Raw genomic sequence first — 23595 nt, forward strand, 5'->3', positions numbered from 1 at the left:
TGTGGGCTGTGGCTGTGGCTGTGGCTGTGGCTGTGGCTGTGTGGTGGCTGTAGCTGTGGCTGTGGCTGTGGCTGTGGCTGTGGCTGTGTGGTGGCTGTGTGGTGGCTGTGTGCTGGCTGTGTGGTGGCTGTATGTGGTGCATTGAGCAGTGTGTGGGATTGGTGGCTGTGGCTGAGTTAAGAGTTGTCATTCACTGACCCTAAACACTTGTGTGCAGTCACTGAGCTTTTTCAAACACCATAGTCAGGTTTCCCCGTGTCATTCTCTCCATAGGGTGTGCCTCAAGGTTACCTGGCACCATGTGGAAACGCGGTCTCTCTGCTTCCTTTGGACCTTCTTCTCAACCAAGGCTTCAGAACTGAGTCCGAGATCCTGGAAGCGTTTACCTTTCCCTATCACTCCTTTAATAGTATATTCACTCCCTAAAATACTTTCATACACTATCCCACTTGCTGCTGCAGCCTGAATACATCGCCTCTGTAATTGGGCAGGCTGCCTTTAAGAAGGTCTGGCAAGTTGTCAATCTTGCTGACCCTGCATGTGGCTGAGAGTTCAACCAAGCAGTGTGATGAGTTTCACAATTATTGAGATGATCAGGTAGCAGGCGTGTGTTGTCTGCTTCATTTTGAACAGGCGGGGGGGGGGGGGGGGGGGCGGAATCATGCATTACAAACCCCATGCCCTCCAACAACCCCAGTTTAACTTTTAGCCCAAAGATTCCTGTTTGTTAAGCTGATATTCTATTTATGATGATTTATTCATTATTTAATTTGTATTGTGTTATTTGGACTGATTTATATGTTTGTCTCTTAACTAAACTTCTTTCCTAACTTCATCTTTTAGATTTTACAATAGCAGTTAATTAACTAACCATCAATTTGTTGCTTTGCCATATTGCTGATAAAACAATTAAAGCAAACTCTGCTCCAAATAGCGAATCCACAGACGGTGATCTCAATGTTGTGGTTTTGGAGTATTGTTGTCACTCGGTATTAACAAAGCACCTTAAAATAAGAGGCTAAAGAAATTGGGAGCAACGTTTTTTATTGGGGAAACACCTCCAGTTGTGACTAGATTGAACTGAATTCAAATCCATTCAAATGAGGTCCACGCCCCTTGTGTGTGTGAACCATGTGACGTCGCTGGGGAGTGGAGAAGAAAATTGGGAAGCGCGATCTCCGGCGGGAATAGTGTTTCCCAATTCCCATGCCATGGACAATTCTTGGAATGCGAGCATTTGCAGGTAATCAAATCATTACAGATGCAGGGAGAGGGATAATCCCAGGTTAAAGAGGTGTAAATGCAAGCCCACAGACAGCCTCACGATGCTCCACTTCTCCAGCTTTCACCCGAAACACATTAGAGAAGCCATTCCCTATGGACAAGCCCTCCGTATACACAGGATCTGCTCAGACGAGGAGGAGAGTAACAGACACCTACATGCCGCTGATCCCACGGACGGTGGGTGTGGGAGCAAGACCGCACTCATCATTTCTTGGCCCTGATCAGACCTCTTGGTGGTGGCTCTAATATATATCACTGCTTCTTATATAATACTGCTTCCTATATCACGCTGCTGATGTAAAATTCTGCAATAATATTACTATACATTTCTTGAGGCCTATGGCTAGGAGCTGGGTGAACCCCACTGCTCGGCCCAGGACCGCAAGGAACTTCAGAGAGTCATGAATACCGCCCAGTCCATCACACGAACCTGCCTCCCATCCATTGATTCCATCTACACCTCCCGCTGCCGGGGGAAAGCAGGCAGCATAATCAAGGATCCCTCCTATCCGGCTTACTCACTCTTCCAACTTCTTCCATTGGGCAGGAGATTCAGAAGTCCGAGAACACGCATGAACAGACTCAAAAACAGCTTCTTCCCCCCCGTCACCAGACTCCTAAATGACCCTCTTGTGGACTGACCTCATTAACAGTACACCCATGTATGCTTCATCCGATGCCAATGCTTATGTAGTACATTGTATATATTGTGTTGCCCTATTATGTATTCTCATGTATTTTCTTGAATTCTGTTTAATTCCCTTTTCTCTCCATGTACTGAATGATCTGTTGAGCTGCTTGCAGAAAAATGCTTTTCACTGTACCTCGGTACACGTGACAATAAACAAATCCAATCCAATCCTGCAGGAAAATGGCCTCTCTGCCTGTTTTTAGTAGACAATGCTGGCTGCCAATGATACCCCAGGGTGAGACTGGCGATCAAAGAGCCCTGATGTTGTGGTGGAATTTGGGAGGGAACCAGTAATCTGTGTTCATTCTGCTTTTTATTTTTTTAGACAGTGGGTAGTTCTGTGGACAAGTTAACAAATAACGGTCTTCAAAATTCTTGGCAGGAAGGGGATTTTGAATGGACTGATGGGACAACGTATGACTATAACTATTGGGATCGGAACCAGCCTGATGATGGGACGCAGTTAATAGAGGAAGAGGAAGACTGCGTGCAGATATGGTTCCGGCAAAACAGTGGTAAGATGATGTTTCTACTTACCTAAAGGACCAGGGTTCGGATATGCAGTTGTGTAATTCAATATCAAATATCTTTGGCAAATTAATATTGGGTCATTCAGAAGATGCATTAAAATGTGGAAAAACCAAATAAATTCCACTGCCCTTAAATTCTCCTCAAATTTAAGAAAAGTCATTTAATCATCATCAATGAAGGGAAACCAGGTTCTATTAACATCCAAAATCAAAACACTGCCTATACTAGAAACCTGATATAAATCAGAATATTCTGGAAATACTCAACGAGCTGCAAATGTGGAGAGAAAAACCGAGTTAACATTTCAGGTCACTCCCCTTTCATCAGAAATTAATTAATTCCTTGATATATTTTTGTTGTGGAACTCTGGGGTACGGGGAGAAGGCAGGGGAATGGTACTAAACCATGATGCACATTTGCAGAGCTGGTGCAGACTGGATGGGCTGAATGGCCTTCTTCTGCACCTGCAAAGTGTCATTATGCCTGGTGCACGATTGTGGAAACCAGTGCTAAACGCACCTGATTGAGACCTTGCAGGGGCAGCCACTGACTCCCGGGCACCAGGTGAGTGCAGCTCATTAAATACCACGGGCAGCGATGGCATGGTCTTGATCGCGCCAGACACCCCGAGGTTTCACGCCCAGCACGGAGCCTGATTTGAGGTTCTCCCACAATTCACCCGGTGCAACGCTGTGGAAAAATCCTGCCCGTTAACTTGTATCAACCTTTGCAATAAAAGTTAGTGATCAATGTGGTAGCTTAGACTGCGATAAATGATTCTCGATACATTCAAGATCCTTTGAATAAAGGAGCTAGCTTTCATCAACAGAGAGATGGCAAAAAGCTGTTCTCAACGTCGAGAGGAAGGTGCGGGTCAGCTGGTTTCTATAAAATGTAGACTCCTGATCTACAGTCTCTGCCATCCCAATACAACAGCTCATTACTTTCAAAGGCTTCAGTAAATTGAAAACGTGCCTTCATGTACTTAGAAATGTTTCTCTGCCATTTCACAGATAATCGTACAGGAACCAGAGCAACATCATTATCTCTCACAATTCCATTAAGTTCCAGAACATAATACAATGTTTTGGGATCTGCAGTGTGTGCAGCAGAAGCAAATGCTGACGAATGATTTTAACCCTCCTGACTCTGGTCTCGCAGTGCTGAGGAAGACCAGGGGAAACAGGGGCACAGTGAGACCAAAAGTACAAAGTGAAGATGTCTTCTCACTGGCTGATCCCAATCAGATCTCTATAGTCATTCTGTACTCCAGAAAAAGCTAATCAAACATGTCAATCATACAACAAAATCTCTTGACTCTATACTTTTGTACTTGAAAGGACATTTGTGCAATCTATAAGAGATTGGCGCCAGTTGCTATGGCAGTTGGAATAGCTCAGAGCAAAAAGTCAATTTAAGAAAGGTTACAGGCGTCTGTCAGAAAGGTCTTGGAACCTTCTAAAAGTATTTTCTTCTGACCTTCAGCAGTGTGTGCGCATTCTGAGGAGGTGCCCTCCATAAATGGCCTGTGCCTACAGGCCCATTCAGCATCAGATGTATTATTGTCAGTTCTGTGTCAATACTGAGTCTGCGTTCTCAGGGCAACTCTGGAAGCACGGACACTGCAACAGCTAAAACCCATTGGATATTCCTGACACTGGTGAAGCTCCGCAGGAATATTACACTCTTACCAAAGGCTGTGTTGAATCACAAGAAGAATAGTGGATAGTAACTTCCGACACTTCATCCAACTCCTGTCCATAGCCCTGAAATTGAGAGATTGAGCTCGTGGGATGAAGTCTTGCTCAGTGGGAGTTGATGGATGGAGGAATTGAAAATCCTGCTGGACAGAGCTGATAGGGGGAAAATCCTGCTGGACAGAGCTGATAGGGGGGAAATCCTGCTGGATAGAGCTGTTAGGGGGAAAATCCTGCTGGATAGAGCTGATAGGGGGAAAATCCTGCTGGATAGAGCTGATAGGGGGAAAATCCTGCTGGATAGAGCTGATAGGGGGAAAATCCTGCTGGATAGAGCTGATAGGGGGAAAATCCTGCTGGACAGAGCTGTTAGGGGGAAAATCCTGCTGGATAGAGCTGATAGGGGGAAACTGTTTGCATTGGTGGAAAGATCAGGAATGAGTGGGCACTGATTTAAGATGATTGTCAAAAGAACCAGAGGTGATCATGTAGAAAAAGATGTATGCAGTGAATGTTTAGGATGTTGGAATGACTGTCTGACAGGTAGATTTAATCCCTTTAACCGAGAATTGGATAATTGAGAAAAGATGTGTGGGGTTACTGAGAACAGGCAGGGAACTGGGACTAACTGAGACTAGCACAGATAGAAGCTCTTAAACGGTTTCCTTGTTTCCTTGTGTGCTGTAGCCATTCCATTTGGTGTGAAGACCAATGAGTTTGATTTGTAAACTTAATGTCCAAATCAAAGACCTGTAAATTGGTAGCATCACCTATCAGACATGTTGATCTCCAGACTAGACTCTCTGATATACAGGATTACCATGTTTGGATATAAATCTATATATTGGAGTATGAGTCACAGACTATGGCAGGCAGACAAGGAAAACCCTTTGAATGGAGGTTTAGTGAAGTTAAAGATCAGAAGTACTCAGACACTCCATCAAACAGAAAGTGCATTTAAACATGATACTGCAGAGTAAAGATCAATAACCATCATTTTCACTGTGAAGTGCTCTCAATCACGTCACCAAATACAAAATTGAGTTGAGCTCCGCCTATTTTTCAAAGGAGAATATGTAGCTCAGAGGAGAGGAACAAAAAAAAACATTTTTCTGATGTAAATGGTTAACAAATCAGTTACTTCTGCCACAGGTCGGTTCCTTATCAAGAAGCAGGTTCTGAAACCCCCCTTTAACCTTCAGTTTCTGATGTTCTTCACCTCCTTCCACCTGCTCCCCCCACTTTTCCTCGCTGTCTTTACACATGTCCATTGTAAAACTACTCCTGGTACCGATGTTTTGATCTTCAGTCATTCCCAACAAGCAGTTCAGAGTAACAGCTTCTCTTTCACCTCGTGTAATATTATATTCCAGACACTGTGAAGTGTGATGGTGTGAACTGATTGATAGCTTCCTCTTCTGACATCTTTTATTCCCAATGACCATTTTACATTATCACAGGGGCATTTACCCCTTGATGTGTGCAAAGGTCAGGCCTCGATTTGGAGAAAGTGAGGCACATTACATAAATACTCCGTGGTGCTGAGTGTGTGTGTATATGATGTTCTGCTGTAGCTTATTTGAACCTGGTTAGATCTGACAGCACAAGTTAGGCTTAGTCTTGGGCAATGATGCCAATGTAACCATGTAGGGGAGTAAAGAACAAGTCAGAAATAGCAGTCACGGACAGTGACCCAGAGCCAGGATCGAACCTGGGACCTCGACGCTGTGAGGCCGCAGTGCTAACCCACTGTGCCACCGTGCTGGCCCCTCTCTCTCTCTTCTAAACTCCAATGAATATAATCCTGACTCTCTCTGATGTTTTAACAAGATCAGAAATTTCTCTTCCATTGCATGAACCTAACTTTTTGCTAACAGTTGTAACTTTATCAAATGTTTTCAGGAAATCCATATAAATAGCTTCCATAGGCATTCTCCTGTTCACTACTTCACTACTTTAGTCTCCTCTTCAAAAAATTCAATCAGATTCATCAGGTATGTGCTTTACAAATCCACGGTGCTCTCCCATTAGCTGAAGGGGAACTGAAATGAAATTAAATGAAAATCGCTTATTGTCACGAGTAGGCTTCAAATGAAGTTACTGTGAAAAGCCCCTAGTTGCCACATTCCGGCTCCTGTTCGGGGAGGCTGGTATGGGAATTGAACTGTGCTGCTGGCCTGCCTTGGTCTGCTTTAAAAGCCAGCGATTTAGCCCTGTGCTAAATAAAAGAATTAGGAGCAGGAGTAGGCCATCTGGCCCCTCGAGCCTGCTCCGCCATTCAATGAGATCATGGCTGATCTTTTGTGGACTCAGCTCCACTTTCCGGCCCGAACACCATAACCCTTAATTCCTTTATTCTTCAAAACACTATCTATCTTTATCTTAAAAACATTTAATGAAGCAACCTCAACTGCTTCACTAGGCAAGGAATTCCATAGATTCACAACCCTTTGGGTGAAGAAGTTCCTCCTAAACTCAGTCCTAAATCTACTTCCCCTTATTTTGAGGCTATGCCCCCTAGTTCTGCTGTCACCCGCCAGTGGAAACAACCTGCCCACATCTATCCTATCTATTCCCTTCATAATTTTAAATGTTTCTATAAGATCCCCCCTCATCCTTCTAAATTCCAATGAGTACAGTCCCAGTCTACACAACCTCTCCTCGTAATCCAACCCCTTCAGCTCTGGGATTAACCTAGTGAATCTCCTCTGCACACCCTCCAGCGCCAATACGTCCTTTCTCAGGTAAGGAGACCAAAACTGAACACAATACTCCAGGTGTGGCATCACTAACACCTTACACAATTGCAGCATAACCTCCCTAGTCTTAAACTCCACCCCTCTAGCAATGAAGGACAAAATTCCATTCGCCTTCTTAGTCAAACGTTGCACCTGTAAACCAACTTTTTGCGACTCATGCACTAGCACACCCAGGTCTCTCTGCCCAGCAGCATGTTTTAATAAAAGGGCTAACGTTTTGAGTCCAGATGACCCTTTGTCAAAGTTAACGGACAGAGAAAGTGGGAAATATTTATACTGTGAAGTGAGAATGAAAGATGAGTCATAGCCACAGAAACCCAGGGAAACGGGTTGCTCATAGCCACAGAAAGCACGGGGAAAGAGTGTTAATGGCAGTACCCAAAGAGAACAAAAGGTGAGAAAGGCCAAACAGCAGAGAAACTAACATCAGAGGGTAAACTGTGACAGATGTAGATGTGGGGGGAGGGGAAGGCGGAAACAAAGGAGAGAAAGGGTAATGAAAGGTGGATAAGATGGGGAGGGGATTTCAATATATATATAAAGAAAGACAAGAGAGAAAGAAATGGTAAAAATCAGTTAAATGAAATGGGATGAAAACAAATAAGGAGCACAGTAAGAAGTCTTACAACACCAGGTTAAAGTCCAACAGGTTTGTTTCAAACACGAGCTTTCGGAGCGCAGCCCCTTCCTCAGATGAATGGAGAGGTATGTTCCAGAAACATTTATATAGACAAAGTCAGAGATGCTGGACAATGCTTGGAATGCGAGCATTTGCCGGTAATCAAATCATTACAGATGCAGGGAGAGGTATAATCACAGGTTAAAGAGGTGTAAATACAAGCCCACAGACAACCTCACGATGCTCCACTTCTCCAGCTTTCACCCGAAACACATTAAAGAAGCCATCCCCTATGGACAAGCCCTCCGTATACACAGGATCTGCTCAGACGAGGAGGAGAGTAACAGACACCTACAGATGTTGAAAGATGCTCTCGTACGAACGGGATATGACGCTTGACTCATCGATCGACAGTTCCAACGCGCCACAGCAAAAAACCGCACCGACCTCCTCAAAAGACAAACACGGGACACCACTGACAGAGTACCCTTCGTCATCCAGTACTTTCCTGGGGTGGAGAAACTACGACATCTTCTTCGCAGCCGTCAATGAAGATGAACATCTTGCCAAGGTCATCCCCACACCCCCACTACTGGCCTTCAAACAACCGCGCCACCTCAAACAAACCATTGTTTGCAGCAAATTACCGAGCCTTCAGAACAGCGACCACGACACCACACAACCCTGCCAGGGCAATCTCCGCAAGACATGCCAGATCATCGACTCGGATACCACCATTACACGTGGAAACACCACCCACCGGGTACGCGGTACATACTCGTGCGACTCGACCAATGTAGTCTACCTCTTACGCTGCAGGAAAGGATGCCCCGAAGCGTGGTACATTGGCGAGACCATGCAGACACTGCGACAACGAATGAACGGGCATCGTACGACAATCACCAGGCGGGAATGTTCCCTTCCAGTCGGGGAACACTTCAGCAGTCAAGGGCATTCAGCCTCTGATCTCTGGGTAAGCGTTCTCCAAGGCGGCCTTCAGGACACGCGACAACGCAGAATTGCCGAGAAAAAACTTATAGCTAAGTTCCGCACGCATGAGTGCGGCCTCAACAGGGATCTTGGATTCATGTCGCATTACATCCACCCCCCACCATCTGGCCTGGACTTGCAAAATCCTACCAACTGTTCTGGCTTGAGACAATTCACACCTCTTTAACCTGTGATTATCCCTCTCCCTGCATCTGTAATGATTTGATTACCTGCAAATGCTCGCATTCCAAGCATTGTCCAGCATCTCTGACTTTGTCTATATAAATGTTTCTGGAACATACCTCTCCATTCACCTGAGGAAGGAGCTGCGCTCCGAAAGCTCGTGTTTGAAACAAACCTGTTGGACTTTAACCTGGTGTTGTAAGACTTCTTATTGAATAATGACATATTTAAGATCAAAATCTCAACTTTTATTTCTTCTATTTCCAGCTCTCCGATCCTGGAATGACAATCGTTGCAGTCGTGAATTTCCATTTGTCTGTAAAATCCCTTCCTTGGAGAACAATTAGCCACCAAAGCACCTTGGGCTGTTTGGAATTGATTTTTGAAGGTTATATCTCTGGGTCTGGCAACACAGACACTCGACGTTCCAATTAACTAGGTGAACATTGCTGAGGAGCTCTGATCACAGCACCACGTCATTATAATGTCAATATTGACTCCTCACTGTTGGATAACCCAGTTTAGATTCTGTCCTGACCTTTTTACTTTCAATCTTCAATTACTCCTAGCCCTGTTGGTATGTTGGATGATTGCATTGTGTAAAGCATAACACCAAACTTTAATATTCTCAGATTGACTTTCTGTCCAACACGGTGCTGATTTTTGATTGATAGGTTAAACACGGTGTTTTTAAGGATGTGTTAGAGGTTTGTCGTGTATATTTGTCGCATGTTAGCTCATTTAAGTCATAAAGCTGCCAAAATATGTATTTGTTAAAATTTAGTAAGAGTTCAGAAATATATGCATTTAATTTCACATTGCTAATCACGTTTTAGCAAATTATTGGAATGTTAATTTTATTTTAATAATTTTTCTTATTGTCACAAGTAGGCTTACATTAACACTGCAGTGAAGTTACTGTGAAAAGCCCCTAGTCGCCACATTCCGGCGCCTGTTCGGGTACACAGAGGGAGAATTCAGAATGTCCAATTCATCTAACAAAGCAATATAATTGTAACTTCAATCTTGTGATCTTTCCCATTTCCCATTTTTCCAGGAGTTCACTGAGTCAAACTTCTTCTAATTCATCGCACTGCCCTCGACCCTGGAGTCAGTTTTCTCTTTAAGTTTCTCTCCCATTTCCCCTCCTGTTGTGTTTGGGCTCTGCTTGTCCTTGGGATCCATGTCCTGTCCGTTATTCCCCTGAACTGCTCGCCACCTCCTTTCCTGGTTCCCATATTAATGTTATCATCAATGATTCTCTCTCCTCAGGTCCAGTTCCTTTTTCCTCAACAATTATCTGAACAAACTATCGCATCATCTCTAACCTCCCTATTCTCCCAAGTCCTCTGCTGCTGCCTCAAAATCCGTACCCATCTTTCCAGCAACTCCATGTTTGAATTCCCCCAATCGGCTCCACCCCTGCCACAATAGTAAAAGAGCTCTAGTCATTGACATCCTGTGTGACTGTGTTCACGGTAACCTCTCCCTCCTTGTCCATCTCGACCGGTCTGAAGTCTTTGACATGGTTTGAGCACACCATCCTCCTCCAACGCCTCTCCAGTATCACCCAGCTGGGTGAGACAGCTATTACCTGTTACTATTTTTATGTAACCAGCTATAGCCAAAGGATCATCTGCAATGGCTGCTCCTCCTGCTCTCACATTGTTGCCTCTGGTCTCCCCCAAAGATTTATCATTGGACCCAACCCATTTCTCATCTACGTGAAGTCCCTTGGCAACATCATGTGAAAACACAGCAGCCATCTCTTTTCACATGCACACTGACAATCCCAGCTCTACCTCACCATCACCTCTCTCCATTCCTCCATTGTCTCGGAATGTTCATACTGATTGACATCCAGTACTGTGGATGACGAGAAATTCCCTCCAACTAAATATTGGGAGACAGAATCACATTGACCAACCACTGTCCTTGGGTCAAAATTCTGGAACTCCTTCCCTAACAGCACTGTGGGTGTACCTACACCACATGGTTGGCAGCGGTTCAAGAAAGCCGCTCACCACTGTGGACAATTAAGGATGATCGACAAATGCTGGTCCAGCCAACGACACCCAAATCTCGAGCGAATAAAAAAATGATCTTCAAACCCCATAACAAACTCTGTTTCCTAGGCAGTGACTTCATGGGGTAAATTTTCCAATCCCACCTGTTGCCAGAATCACCACAGGTGGGATGGATAGTGTAACAGGCTACTTAAAGGTCCAATGACCTTGGACAGGAATTTCCAAACCGGAAGATCTCAGTGCATCATTCTGTCTGAGGCTCAACAAACTGTTCACAACCCAGATGTCATATTTGATCCGGTTATCAGCTTCTGGCCACATACTCTCACCATCACCACGGCGGCACATTGGTTAGCACTGCTGCCTCACAGCGCCAGGGACCAGAGTTCAATTCCGAACTTGGATTCATCGTCTGTGAGGAGTCTGCACGTTCTCCCCATGTCTGCGTGGGTTTCCTCTGGATGCTCTGATTTCCTCCCACAGTCCAAAGATGTGCTGTTAGGTAGATTGACCACGATAAATTGCCACTTTGTGTCCAGGGTTACGGGGATAGAGCGAGAGAGTGGGCCCAGGTAGGGTGCTCTTTCAGAGGGTCAGTGCAGATTCGATGGGCCAAAACCTCCTCTGCACTGTAAGGATTCTAGTCTATGATTACGAGCTGAACCTCAGGAACATGCAGCCCTGCCTCAGTTCTGCGGCTGAGAATCTGACCTCTGTTACCTCTAGACTTGATTATTCAAAACACTCTCCTGACCAACCTCCCACTTTCTGCCTGTTGTAAACTTGAGCTCATCCAAAATTCTGCTGCTATATACTAACTCAAACTGACCACCCAAACACCCTGTACTCTCTGTCCTTGTAAGTTCTGCAATGCCTCAAGTTTCAAATTCTCACCCTTATTGTTTTCAAATCTCTCAATGAGTTTATATCTCCCTATCTTCATAATCTCTCCAGTCGCACAAGTCTCCAAGATACCTACACTCCTCCAGTCCCAACTTCTTCAGCATTCCGGATTTCAATTTCCCAATGGATGCGCCATCAGTTCCCATGGCTGTAAAGTCTGGAACTCCCCGCTAAGCGGCTCTAGGACGGGATTCTCCTGTCCCCCACCATGTGTTCCTCAGCAGAGCGCCATTCACTGGTAGCGGAATTCTATACTCCAGCCGCTTGTCAATGGAAACCACCCTCACGCCAACGGGAACCGCATGGGCGAGGCTGCACGGCCAGAGAATTCCGGCCTCTATCTCCATTTCCTCCTTCAGGATTCAGCTTAACACCTACCTCATCTGACCCATATCTCTTCATGTGGTTCAGTGTCGGCTTGTCTTGGCTGAAGCTCCCATGAAGCATCTTGGCTCATTTTATCACATTAAAGATTTGGTTGTTGTTACGATCTTTTTTTTTTTTATAAATTTAGAGTACCCAATTATTTTTTTCCAATTAAGGGGCAATGTAGCATGGCCAATCCACCTAAACTGCACATCTTTGGGTTGTGGGGGTGAAACCCACGCAGACATGGGGAGAATGTGCAAACTCCACACGGACAGTGACCCAGGGCCGGGATTCGAACCCGGGTCCTCAGCGCCGCAGTCCCAGTGCTAACCACTGCGCCACATGCCGCCTGTTGTTACGATCTTGATGTCAGTTCACAAATCTGTCTTGTGGTATCACCGGGATGTTATTCCGTCATACAATCTGTATGATCCATCAGATATGCTGTTAAAGTTTGAAAATAAATGCTTCTGGTGCAAAAGTGCAGATAATTTCTCCACCCTCTATAACAGGGACTGATGCAGTTTGATGGAACGGATTGCTAGGGGGCATAGCCTCAAAATAAGGGGAAGTAGATTTAGGACTGAGATTAGGAGGAACTTCTTCACCCAAAGGGTTGTGAATCTATGGAATTCCTTGCCCAGTGAAGCAGTTGAGGCTCCTTCATTAAATGTTTTTAAGGTAAAGATAGATAGTTTTTTGAAGAATATAAGGATTAAGGGTTATGGTGTTCGGGCCGGAAAGTGGAGCTGAGTCCACAAAAGATCAGCCATGATCTAATTGAATGGCGGAGCAGGCTCGAGGGGCCAGATGGCCTACTCCTGCTCCTAGTTCTTATGTTCTTATGTATGTGGCTGTCACCTTGTTCTCATTAAAATCTAACTCTAAACAGAATGTCTGTTAGTGATGTTGTCCAGGTATCATAGTGTCAAATTATACAACCAATAAACCCTAAAAATAATCAAATACCAAAAAGGTGTTGTAAAATATCATAAAATATGAAAATATTAATACTGGGCGCAATCTACCCAAATGGGCACAGAGTCTCGCAGTGCATGGCTTAGCCAAGTGTCTACCCAGCGCTCAGAGCCCCGGGTAAACGTCCCGCTATCCAACACCCACCCGGGTAGATCGGGGGCCTCCGCAAAGAGCTCCCCCAGCAAGGAGCTCCCCCAGCAAGGAGCTCCCCCAGCAAGGAGCTCCCCAAGGAGGCCGCACATGGCCCCATTTCCTGTACTGAGGATCTTTGCTTGCCCAAACTCCTCAGTGCAGTGAGAGATCGGGACCCATTTAAAAATGGCATCCCAATTTTTCGAGACACTGACATGACCCTTGAAACCCCCCCAAGCCCCAACACACAATAAGGGGGTCCCCGGGCCCCCCTCACACCTGCACAGGACACCCCCCCCTCCCCCCGCCCCCTGGGCCCGATCACCACCGTGCAAAAAATGCCAGCTTGGCATCATCAGTCTGATGCCCTTGCAGTGTCAGCTGGCAGTGCCATCTGGGCACCTTGGCAATGCACAAGCATTGCCAGGATACCACCCTGTCCCGAGGGCATGCACTTGGGGGTCTTCAATTTCCTGGGAGATCAGAAAATGACCCCGCCCACAATGCGATCTTGCAAAGCGAGCCAGGTAGATTCGGTAAGCAGCCCAATGCAGCTCAACGTGACTGGTAGATCCCACCCCAGTGTGGCTGGCTGCAATGACAAGTTCTCCAGTCACATCATTTGCAAACATATTCCTGAGCTGGCTCGTTTCCAAATAACATCTCCTATAGTCTTTTGGTGATACATAGAAATGGAAAAATGTTCTGAATGACAACTTCCATTGATGAAATCACTGAGGAGTTATTTGGTGACATCATTCAAAAGAAATTTCCAAATGGAATATTTGTTTCCGATATTCGACAAGTACTAACGAGGGCGGCACGGTGGCGCAGTGGTCAGCACTGCCTCTCAGCGCCATGGAGCGGGGTTCAATTCCTGCCTCGGGTGACTGTCTGTGTGGCGCCTGCACATTCTCCCCGTGGGATTCCTCCGGGTGCTCCAGTTTCCTCCCACAGTCCAAAGATGTGCAGGTTAGGTGGATTGGCCGTGATAAATGGCCCTTTACTGTCCAAAAGATTAGGTGGGGTTACTGGGTTATGGGGATAGGGTGGAGGGTTAAGTAGGGGTTCTCTTTCCAAGGGCTGGTGCAGACTCGATGGGCCGAATGGCCTCCTTCTGCACTATGATGTCACAAACCGGTGAGGTCACCAATAAATATATTTATAAAGTTTAGGATTGTGGACAAATCCTGATAGTTCTGGGTACTTTTCACCCATTGGAGCTTTCAACATCAGCTTTAAAAATGCACCATTTGTTGCTTTGATAGTGTTCATTTGAAAAGTAGACCATTTAATTATTGGAAGTTTTACCTCCGTTAGATGCTGTAATTTTGATGCATTGTATGTTTGGTTTCACTACATCAATGGCCCACCATTTAAAACATCAGACCACCAGGAACGGCAGCCATCAATTGGCACGTTTGTTGTTTTCTTTATTAGTCAGTTTTATTCATTTAATAGTTTTACTGTTCAGGAAAACAGGAGGTTCAGAAAGCATGCCAATTATCTTGAAAGTTTATCATTATTTCTGAGCACGATTAAAATTGATTGCAGCAAAACATAGGCAAACAAAATTGAAAAGGGTTTTGGTATTGGCTCTTTGTCAGACAGCAGAGGCAGAACAAAGTATCTGCTCAGCTGATTTTGGGGCCTCTTCCATTCGAACCAGCAGTGCAAAAGAAATCATGTTCCAGAGAAATCACAGTCCCTTGTTGCTTGCTTTTATGGAGTATTTTTTGATTGTGCAAACTCTTACCAACTGTTCCACAACAGAGAGAAATGGTTCTCCAAATAATATGTGAAATGAGAAAGGGAAATCTCCGTTACAGCAGCAGATATATTTCAGATGCACTCATTTCTTTTCTAAAAACTAAACTAAACTTATCTAAACAAACTTACACAGGTCCAACCCCATTTCCACCTCCACAGATCTTTATTTCATTCATAGAGTCATAGAGTTTTACTGCATAAAACAATTCCCTTCAGCCTAAAAGCAAATTACTGCGGACGCTGGAATCTGAAACCAAAGGGAAAATGCTGGAAAATCTCAGCAAGTCTGGCAGCATCTGTAGAGAGAGAAAAGAGGTAAAGTTTCGAGTCCGATGACTCTTTGTCAAAGCTGATCTACCTGAAGAAGTACTGCTCTTCTCTCCGACAGGATTTCTGTAAGTCCCTCCCTCACTATCCTACCTCACTGCTTTCCATTTCTCTCTTAGTGTTGGGCAAGGTATTTACCAAGACTCGCTCCCACAGCCATATTTCCTTCCTCAGTGACTGTCCTCGTCTCCGACTTACTCCACAGGGATTTCAATTTAAATTCCACCCTGCATGTAACCTCCAGGATTACAGGTACCTCCAGGATATACAACATTCCTCCTAGTGCTGCTCTCACCGCATCCTGAAAGCCACACTCAGTGCCATGCGGCGCCACATGAAGACACTCGACATCTCTCTCCAGCAGCACCATCTTACTCTCAAAGCTGTTCCTGTCCCCAGTTTCATTTCATCCTTTGCATCATTCAAATTGCCTTCTGCCCCTTGATACTGTGCTGGCCATCAAGCACCTATCCTCACCCCATGTCCCAGCACTCGGTCTGTAGCTGATGCTCCGATGTTTCAGATGCCCATTGAAATGTTTCTCAATGTTGTGAAGGTTCCCGCTTCCACCAACCTCTGCGGCAATGAGTCCCAGATTCCCACCACCCTCATTACCAGCAATTATCGCCTGCCCCTGCCCCGAGTTGGGTTTGAGTAGATAGTTGGTGAGCTATCACATTGAAGCGCTGTAATTAGAATGGCCAATCCACTCCAAAAGTGCTGTCAGGGAGGGCGTTCCCTTCTGACTCAGTGACGATGAAGGAATAGCGACGTAGTCCAACGTTGAGAGGCTTAGAGGGGAACTTGCAGGTGGCGGTGTTCCCTTGTACCTGCTGCCCTTGGCCATCTAGATGGTAGAGGTCATAGGTTAGTTATAGGTTAATGGGCAGCAGGGTAGCATGGTGGTTAGCATAAATGCTTCACAGCTCCAGGGTCCCAGGTTCGATTCCCGGCTGGGTCACTGTCTGTGTGGAGTCTGCACGTCCTCCCCGTGTGTGCGTGGGTTTCCTCCGGGTGCTCTGGTTTCCTCCCACAGTCCAAAGATGTGCGGGTTAGATGGATTGGCCATGCTAAATTGCCCGTAGTGTCCTAAAAAGTAATGTTAAGGGGGGGTTGTTGGGTTACGGGTATAGGGTGGATACGTGGGTTTGAGTAGGGTGATCATGGCTCGGCACAACATTGAGGGCCGAAGGGCCTGTTCTGTGCTGTACTGTTCTATGTTAGGAAGGTGCTGTTTTGGTCTACACTGCTGCTACTGTGCGCTGGGGTGGAGGTTGAATCTCAAAGGTACTGAGGCTGGGAATTACCCACCCTGCCAGGACCCGCCCACCCTGCCAGGACCCGCCCACCCTGCCATGGCAGGACCCGCCCACCCTGCCAGGACCCGCCCACCCTGCCAGGACCCGCCCACCCTGCCAGGACCCGCCCACCCTGCCAGGACCCGCCCACCCTGCCAAGACCCGCCCACCCTGCCAGGACCTGCCCACCCTGCCATGGCAGGACCCGCCCACCCTGCCAGGACCCGCCCACCCTGCCAGGACCTGCCCACCCTGCCAGGACCCGCCCACCCTGCCATGGCAGGACCCGCCCACCCTGCCAGGACCCGCCCACCCTGCCATGGCAGGACCCGCCCACCCTGCCAGGACCCGCCCACCCTGCCAAGACCCGCCCACCCTGCCAGGACCCGCCCACCCTGCCAGGACCCGCCCACCCTGCCATAGCAGGACCCGCCCACCCTGCCAGGACCCGCCCACCCTGCCAGGACCCGCCCACCCTGCCATAGCAGGACCCGCCCACCCTGCCAGGACCCGCCCACCCTGCCAGGACCCGCCCACCCTGCCAGGACCCGCCCACCCTGCCAGGATCTGCCCACCCTGCCAGGACCCGCCCACCCTGCCAGGACCCGCCCACCCTGCCATAGCAGGACCCGCCCACCCTGCCAGGACCCGCCCACCCTGCCAGGACCCGCCCACCCTGCCATAGCAGGACCCGCCCACCCTGCCAGGACCCGCCCACCCTGCCAGGACCCGCCCACCCTGCCAGGACCCGCCCACCCTGCCAGGACCCGCCCACCCTGCCAGGAACCGCCCACCCTGCCATGGCAGGACCCGCCCACCCGCCGCGGGAGATTTGACGATGCAGCCATTGACCTCCGGCAGGCCTGGATATCCCAGCAGTGGGCAGCTTTGTAAATCAGTGCAGTTAAAATAATATTCCCAGTGGGTACATACAGGCTGTTATAAACACAGTGACAACTGAACATGCAAACCAAATATATCATCCTGCTCTTATGTTAATGTGATTTATTTTCTATGATAGACAAAGGAAATAGATTTGTACACATTGCGGTGATCTTTGACAGCTTGAGTTCAGGATGGAAAGCGTAGTGATCACAAAAACACTTAAAGCTCTTTTCATGAACTAAACTAATTTTATTTGCACTTGATTTAGAGTTCAACACTTATTCCTATGGTAAACAAATAGATTATTAAACTACACCCACTAACGTTAGCTCTATATTCTAATTATATTCTATCTTCGCTAGCTCTACAATGCACTCTACTCCAGTCTCCTCTACCTCTACTGCACCCTCTCTCCCAGAAGCTGGGGGGGAGGGGGGGGATTCTCTGACCCCCCGCCAGGTCGGAGAATCCCAGGGTGCGACGCGAATCCCGCCCCGACACTGACTGCCGTATTCTCTGCCGCAACTTTTCAGGCGGGGGCGGGATTCACGCCACGCTGGTCGGGGGCCATTGGCAGTGACCCCCCCCCCCCTGCCCTGGCAACTCTCTGGGCCCTGATGGGCCAGTTTGTGGCCAGTCCCACCGGCGTGAATCACTCAGCTCACACCCCGGCGGGACCTGGCAGGTAAGTCGGCTGGGGCGGTCCTCGGGGAGGCTCGGGGGGGATCCGATCCCGGGGAGGGCCTGTTCCGTGGGGGCACTTCTTCCTTCTGCATCGACCCCTGTAGGGCCGGCACGGAGAAGTGACAGGGCGTGTGCACCAAAATACATCGGCAGGTCTACGCATGGACGGAACCACGCCGGCAGTTCCGCACATGCGTGAGGTCACGCCGGCCCTTTGGCGCATGTGCGAACTTGTGCCGTCCCTTCGGCACCGGCTGGAGCGGCGCCAACCCCTCCGCCGTCCACCTAGCCCCCGAGACAGGTGAGAATTCCTCACCTTGGGGGCCCATTGACACTGGAGTTGTTGCTGCCGGTTTTCCCGCCGGCGTGGGGAATCCCTGGAAGGGAGAATCCCAGCCTAAGAGTCGGTGCCTTTATAGTACTGTCCCTTAGCTCCATCTAGTGGCTAGTTTTAACATAACATTAACTCTTCACATGCTGTACATTTGTATAATGTCACACACATGATATTTAATATAACTTTCAGTTGATTCAGTGATCAATAATCACACATTGAGGGGTAGCCTTGCAGATAGTCAGTTGCACATGAGTAATGTGTTAAAATGACTTGTAAAAATCTTGATTTCTATCTAACTTGTATAAAATAGAAAAATTTTCCTATTGCCACATTTCAATTTATCAATAAAGCAAGAAGCAATAAAATTGTCACAAGTCCAAAGTCTGAGTAATGTGCTGCCTAATCACAGATATGTTTCTAGTTGCAGCTGTACTCTTTAGAGATTGATTGCCTGACGTGTTGGTCGAACCTTTCCAGACTGAGAACAGTCAATGGGCCACTTCTGATCGGCTGGAATGTCCGTCACCTGCACCACCTGTTCCCCTGGCTCTAGACTTGCACATGGAAGATGGAATTTCCCATATTTAGTCAGTGTCAGACTCTGACTGGAAATGGGCCTCATTCTCTGTAGATGTGCTGCCCATTTTCCAGACCTGGGCCGAAATTCTCCAACACCAGCAGGGTCGGAGAATCGCCTGGGGGCGCCTAAAATCCCGCCCCCGCCGTGGCAGAGATTCTCCGCCACCCGGGAAGTGGCGGGGGCAGGAATCTCGCCACTCCGATCGGAGAGGCCCCTGCGGTGATTCTCCGGCCCGGATGGGCCGAAGTCCCGCCGCTGGGAGGCCTCTCCCGCCGCCGAGGTTTAAACCACCTCTGGAACGGCGGCTCAGTGGCGCGAGCGGGCCCCGGGGTCCTGGGGGGGGCGGGGGCGGGGGGCGATCGGACCCCGGGGGGTGCCCCCACGGTGGCCTGGCCCGCGATCGGGACCCCCGCTCAGACTCCGGGCCGGTGCCCTGGCTGCACTCTTTCTCCTTCCGCGCCGCCACGGCCTCCGCCATGGCGGAAGCGGAAGAGAACCCCGCATCGCGCATGCGCCGACCGGCGAAAGCCTTTCGGCCAGCCCCGCTGCCGGGGGCGCCGGTTTTTTGCGCCGGTCTTCTGGTGCCAACCGCTCCGGCGCGGGGCTGGCCCCCAAAGGTGAGGAGAATTCCCCACCTTTGGGGAGGCCCGACCCCTGAGTGGTTGGCGCCACTCCCCTACTGCGGGACCCTCCGTCACGCCGGGTAGGTGAGAATGCCGCCCCATGAAGCAGAGGTAATGGGCGGCATTCTCCCCTACCCGGCGTGACGGAGGGTCCCGCAGTAGGGGAGTGGCGCCAACCACTCAGGGGTCAGGCCTCCCCAAAGGTGGGGAATTTCTCCCCAACTTTGGGGGCCAGCCCCGCGCCGGAGCGGTTAGCACCAGAAGACTGGTGCAAAAAACCGGCGCCCCCGGCAGCAGGGCTGGCCGAAAGGCTTTCGCCGGTCGGCGCATGCGCCGGCAGTGATGTCAGCGGCAGCTGGCCGCTGACGTCACTGCCGGCGCATGCGCGATGCGGGGTTTCTCTTCCGCTTCCGCCATGGCGGAGGCCGTGGCGGCACGGAAGGAGAAAGAGTGCACCCAGGGCACTGGCCCGGAGTCTGAGCGGGGGGTCCCGATCGCGGGCCAGGCCACCGTGGGGGCACCCCCCGAGGTTCGATCGCCCCCCCCCCCCAGGACCCCGGGGGCCTGCTCGTGCTGCTGATCCCGCCGTTACAGAGGTGGTTTAAACCTCGGCGGCGGGAGAGGCCTCCCAGCGGCGGGACTTCGGCCCATCTGGGCCAGAGAATCACCGCAGGGGCCTCTCCGATCAGAGTGGCGAGATTCCTGCCCCCGCCACTTCCCGGGTGGCGGAGAATCTCTGCCACGGCGGGGGCGGGATTTTAGGCGCCCCCAGGCGATTCTCCGACCCTGCGTGGGGTTGGAGAATTTCGCCCCAGGGGTGTGGTTTATGCCGTCGATAGCTGGCAAGGCCACCTCCACAGATACCGTGGTGCCATTCTTAAAGGGTGTACCGATCAGAACTGACGTTCATCTCCCTCCAGCATTATCCCACCTCAAAGGTATTGGTGGCTCTTCCTGCCGCCCCCCCCCCCCCCAATAGGGCACAATTACCGTGGGTTCTCCCCCCCCCCACCTGATCCCCACAATCACTGTGGCAGTTTCCCCTCTGCTCCCCCCATTCAATGCCCAAAATACCCCTGAGACCCCCTCCCCCATCGCTGCAAAGTCCTCCCTCCCCCGCACTTCATAAGCCTTTGTGCTTTCCCCCCTCACCACACGTAACGGGAACATCCCAGAGCACCCACCCTGACACAGTGGGCACAGGCTGGCAGTGCCAACATTTGTTGGAGCAGTGCCCAGGCCCTGGGGGTTTAGTGGTCTAGGCACCCATGACGGGATCCCCTCAACTGTTTCCCATCTTCCTAAAGAAGTCTTACAACACTAGCTTAAAGTCCAATAAGTTTGTTTCGAATCACTAGCTTTTGAAGTGAGTGGAAGAGGTGGGATCCAGAAGCACAATAAACAAAGTCCATGATGCAAGTTGATACTTTGAATGTGAGTCTTTGCAGGTAATTAAGTCTTTACAGGTCCAGGCGGAACAACTGGAGAGAGAGATAATGACAGGTTAAAGAGGGGTGAATTGTCTCAAGCCAGTAGGATTTCGCAAGCCCTGGCCAGATTGGGGAGGGGTGGGGGAGAGGAGAAAGTTGGAAGTTAGAGTATACAGACACATGATTCAGGGGGTTCTGGGGTGGGGAGAGTGGCATTAGTCAGGGACACAAAGCTGAGACAGTCCTGTGGATTTAGGAGGCTGGGCCTGGTCCCAGTCTGGGGACGGAGAAGACCTTCCAATCCTGTGCCAGTCGTACCCAGAATGGTGCTCAGGGGCATGGTCACTCCCTCACATGCCTTGGTCCTGGGATTGGTATCTTGATACTGGGCAACAGATGACACAGTCAACGCCAGAGGAGGCATCTGCAGACTGGAACTGGGGAACACCACCTGGAAGTTCCCCTCCAAGTCACTCACCATCCTGACCTGGAAATATATCGGCCGTTCCTTCACTGTCACTGGGGCAAAATCCTGGCATTCCTTCCGAACAGCACAGTGGTCTGGTAGCAATAAGTCAGCAGCACCATTTTCAAGCTGATCCATTGAAGGCAGGGGAAGGTTCTGGGAGGAGGTGACCCCTGCCCTTGTGGGCCAATTGAAGGGGTAACTTATTCATTTTAGCACAACCAAGTGGAGAACAGTTAGGAACAGTCAAATGCCAATTTAAGGAATTAATTTTTTATTGATACACAGGATGTGAGTTTCACTAGCTATTTATTGCCCATCCCTAATTAACATAGAAACATACAAAATAGGAGCAGCAAGAGGCCATTCAGCCCTTCGAGCCTGTTCCATCATGATCATGGCTGATCCTCTTTCTCAACATTATACTCCAGCTCTCTCCCCAGACCCCTTGACACCTTTATTGTTTTAAAATCTATTTCCTTCTTAAATATATTCAGTGATTTAGCCTCCACAGCCTCTGTGGTGGAGAATTCCACAGGTTCACCATCCTCTGAGTGAAGAAATGGCTCCTCATCTCAGTCCTGAATGGCCGACCCCATAACCTGGGACTGCGACCCGCTGTTCTAAACCCCCCCCACCACCACCAGGCAGAGGAACCAACATCTCTGCATCCAGTCAGTCGGCTCCGTCAGAAATAAATATGTATCAATGAGATCCCCTCTCATTCTTCTAAACTCCAGTGAATACCCAATCTGTCCTCATACTACAATCCTGCCATCCCAGAAATCAGTCTGGTGAACCTTCGCTCCACTCCCTCTATGGCAAGTATTTCCTTCCTTAGATAAGGAGACCAAAGCTGAATACAATCGTCCAGGTGTGGTCTCACCAAGGCCCTGTATAGCTGTGGTAAGACATCTTTGTTCCTGTACTGAAGTCCTCTTTCATTGAAGGCCAGCGCACCATTTGCCGTGCGAACTGCTTGCTGGCCCTGCATGCTTGTTTTCAGTAACTGGTGTATTGGGACACCCAGGTCCTTCTGTACATCAACATCTCCCAATCTATCACCATTTAAATTATACCCCGCCATTCTGTTTCTCTGTCTGTGGTGGATATCTTCACATTTATCCACGTTACACTGCATCTGCAGTTCTGGTCACCTCATTATAGGAAGGATGTGGAAGCATTGGAAAGGGTGCAAAGGAGATTTACCAGGATGCTGCCTGGTTTGCAGGATAGGTCTTATGAGGAAAGGTTGAGGGAGCGAGGGCTTTTCTCTTTGGAGTGGAGGATGATGAGAGGCGACTTAATAGAGGTTTATAAGATGATGTGGGGGATAGATAGAGTGGATGTTCAGAGCCTATTTCCTCAGGTGAATGTAGCTGTTACAAGGGGGCATAACTATAAGGTTCAGGGTGGGAGATATAGGAGGGATATCCGAGGTAGATTCTTTACTCAGAGAGTGGTTAGGGTGTGGAATGGACTGCCTGCTGTGATAGTGGAGTCGGACACTTTAGGAACTTTCAAGCGGTTATTGGATAGGCACATGGAGCACACCACAATGACAGGGAGTGGGATAGCTTGATCTTGGTTTCGGACAAGGCTCGGCACAACATCGAGGGCCGAAGGGCCTGTTCTGTGCTGTACTGTTCTATGTTCTATCTGCCATGTGTTTGCCCATTTATTCAACCTGTCTAAATCACCTTGAAGCCGCTTAACCTCCTCTTTGAGAAGGTGGCGGTGAGCTGCATTCTTGAACCGCTGCAGTCTATGTGGTGTAGGTACACCAACAGTGCTGTTAGGGAGCGAGTTCCAGGATTTTGAGCCAGTGACTACATGAGCAAGATCTGTACAAAAAGGAGAGACAAAGAAACTTGTGAAGTGATGACCTGGAGATTAACCATCAAAAGAAGCAGAGCTGGGCCTGGGACCCAGAGAGGACATAGGGATCCTCCAATAGGGAGTCTGATCACCTCACCTTTTAACGGCCTGAGTTTTGATATCTTTTATTGAACAGAGTTTAGATACTGTGGTT

The 23595-nt window shown here is 48.8% G+C and overlaps 1 protein-coding gene across 2 annotated transcripts in view; it reads left to right on the forward strand.

The window, feature by feature from the left end:
• The window catches only part of clec19a (C-type lectin domain containing 19A), a 48551-nt gene extending 38977 nt beyond the window's left edge, over window positions 1-9574 (forward strand). For both annotated transcript variants that reach the window (XM_038820793.1, XM_038820792.1), the window contains 2 exons: window positions 2358-2490; window positions 9022-9574. In XM_038820793.1, the coding sequence (XP_038676721.1) occupies window positions 2358-2490; window positions 9022-9101 (213 nt within the window). In that variant the 3' untranslated portion in view covers window positions 9102-9574. The remainder of the gene's footprint in view (window positions 1-2357; window positions 2491-9021) is intronic.
• Window positions 9575-23595: the final 14021 nt, after the last annotated feature.

This window comes from Scyliorhinus canicula, chromosome 15, assembly GCF_902713615.1.
Source record: "Scyliorhinus canicula chromosome 15, sScyCan1.1, whole genome shotgun sequence".
NCBI lineage: Eukaryota > Metazoa > Chordata > Chondrichthyes > Carcharhiniformes > Scyliorhinidae > Scyliorhinus > Scyliorhinus canicula.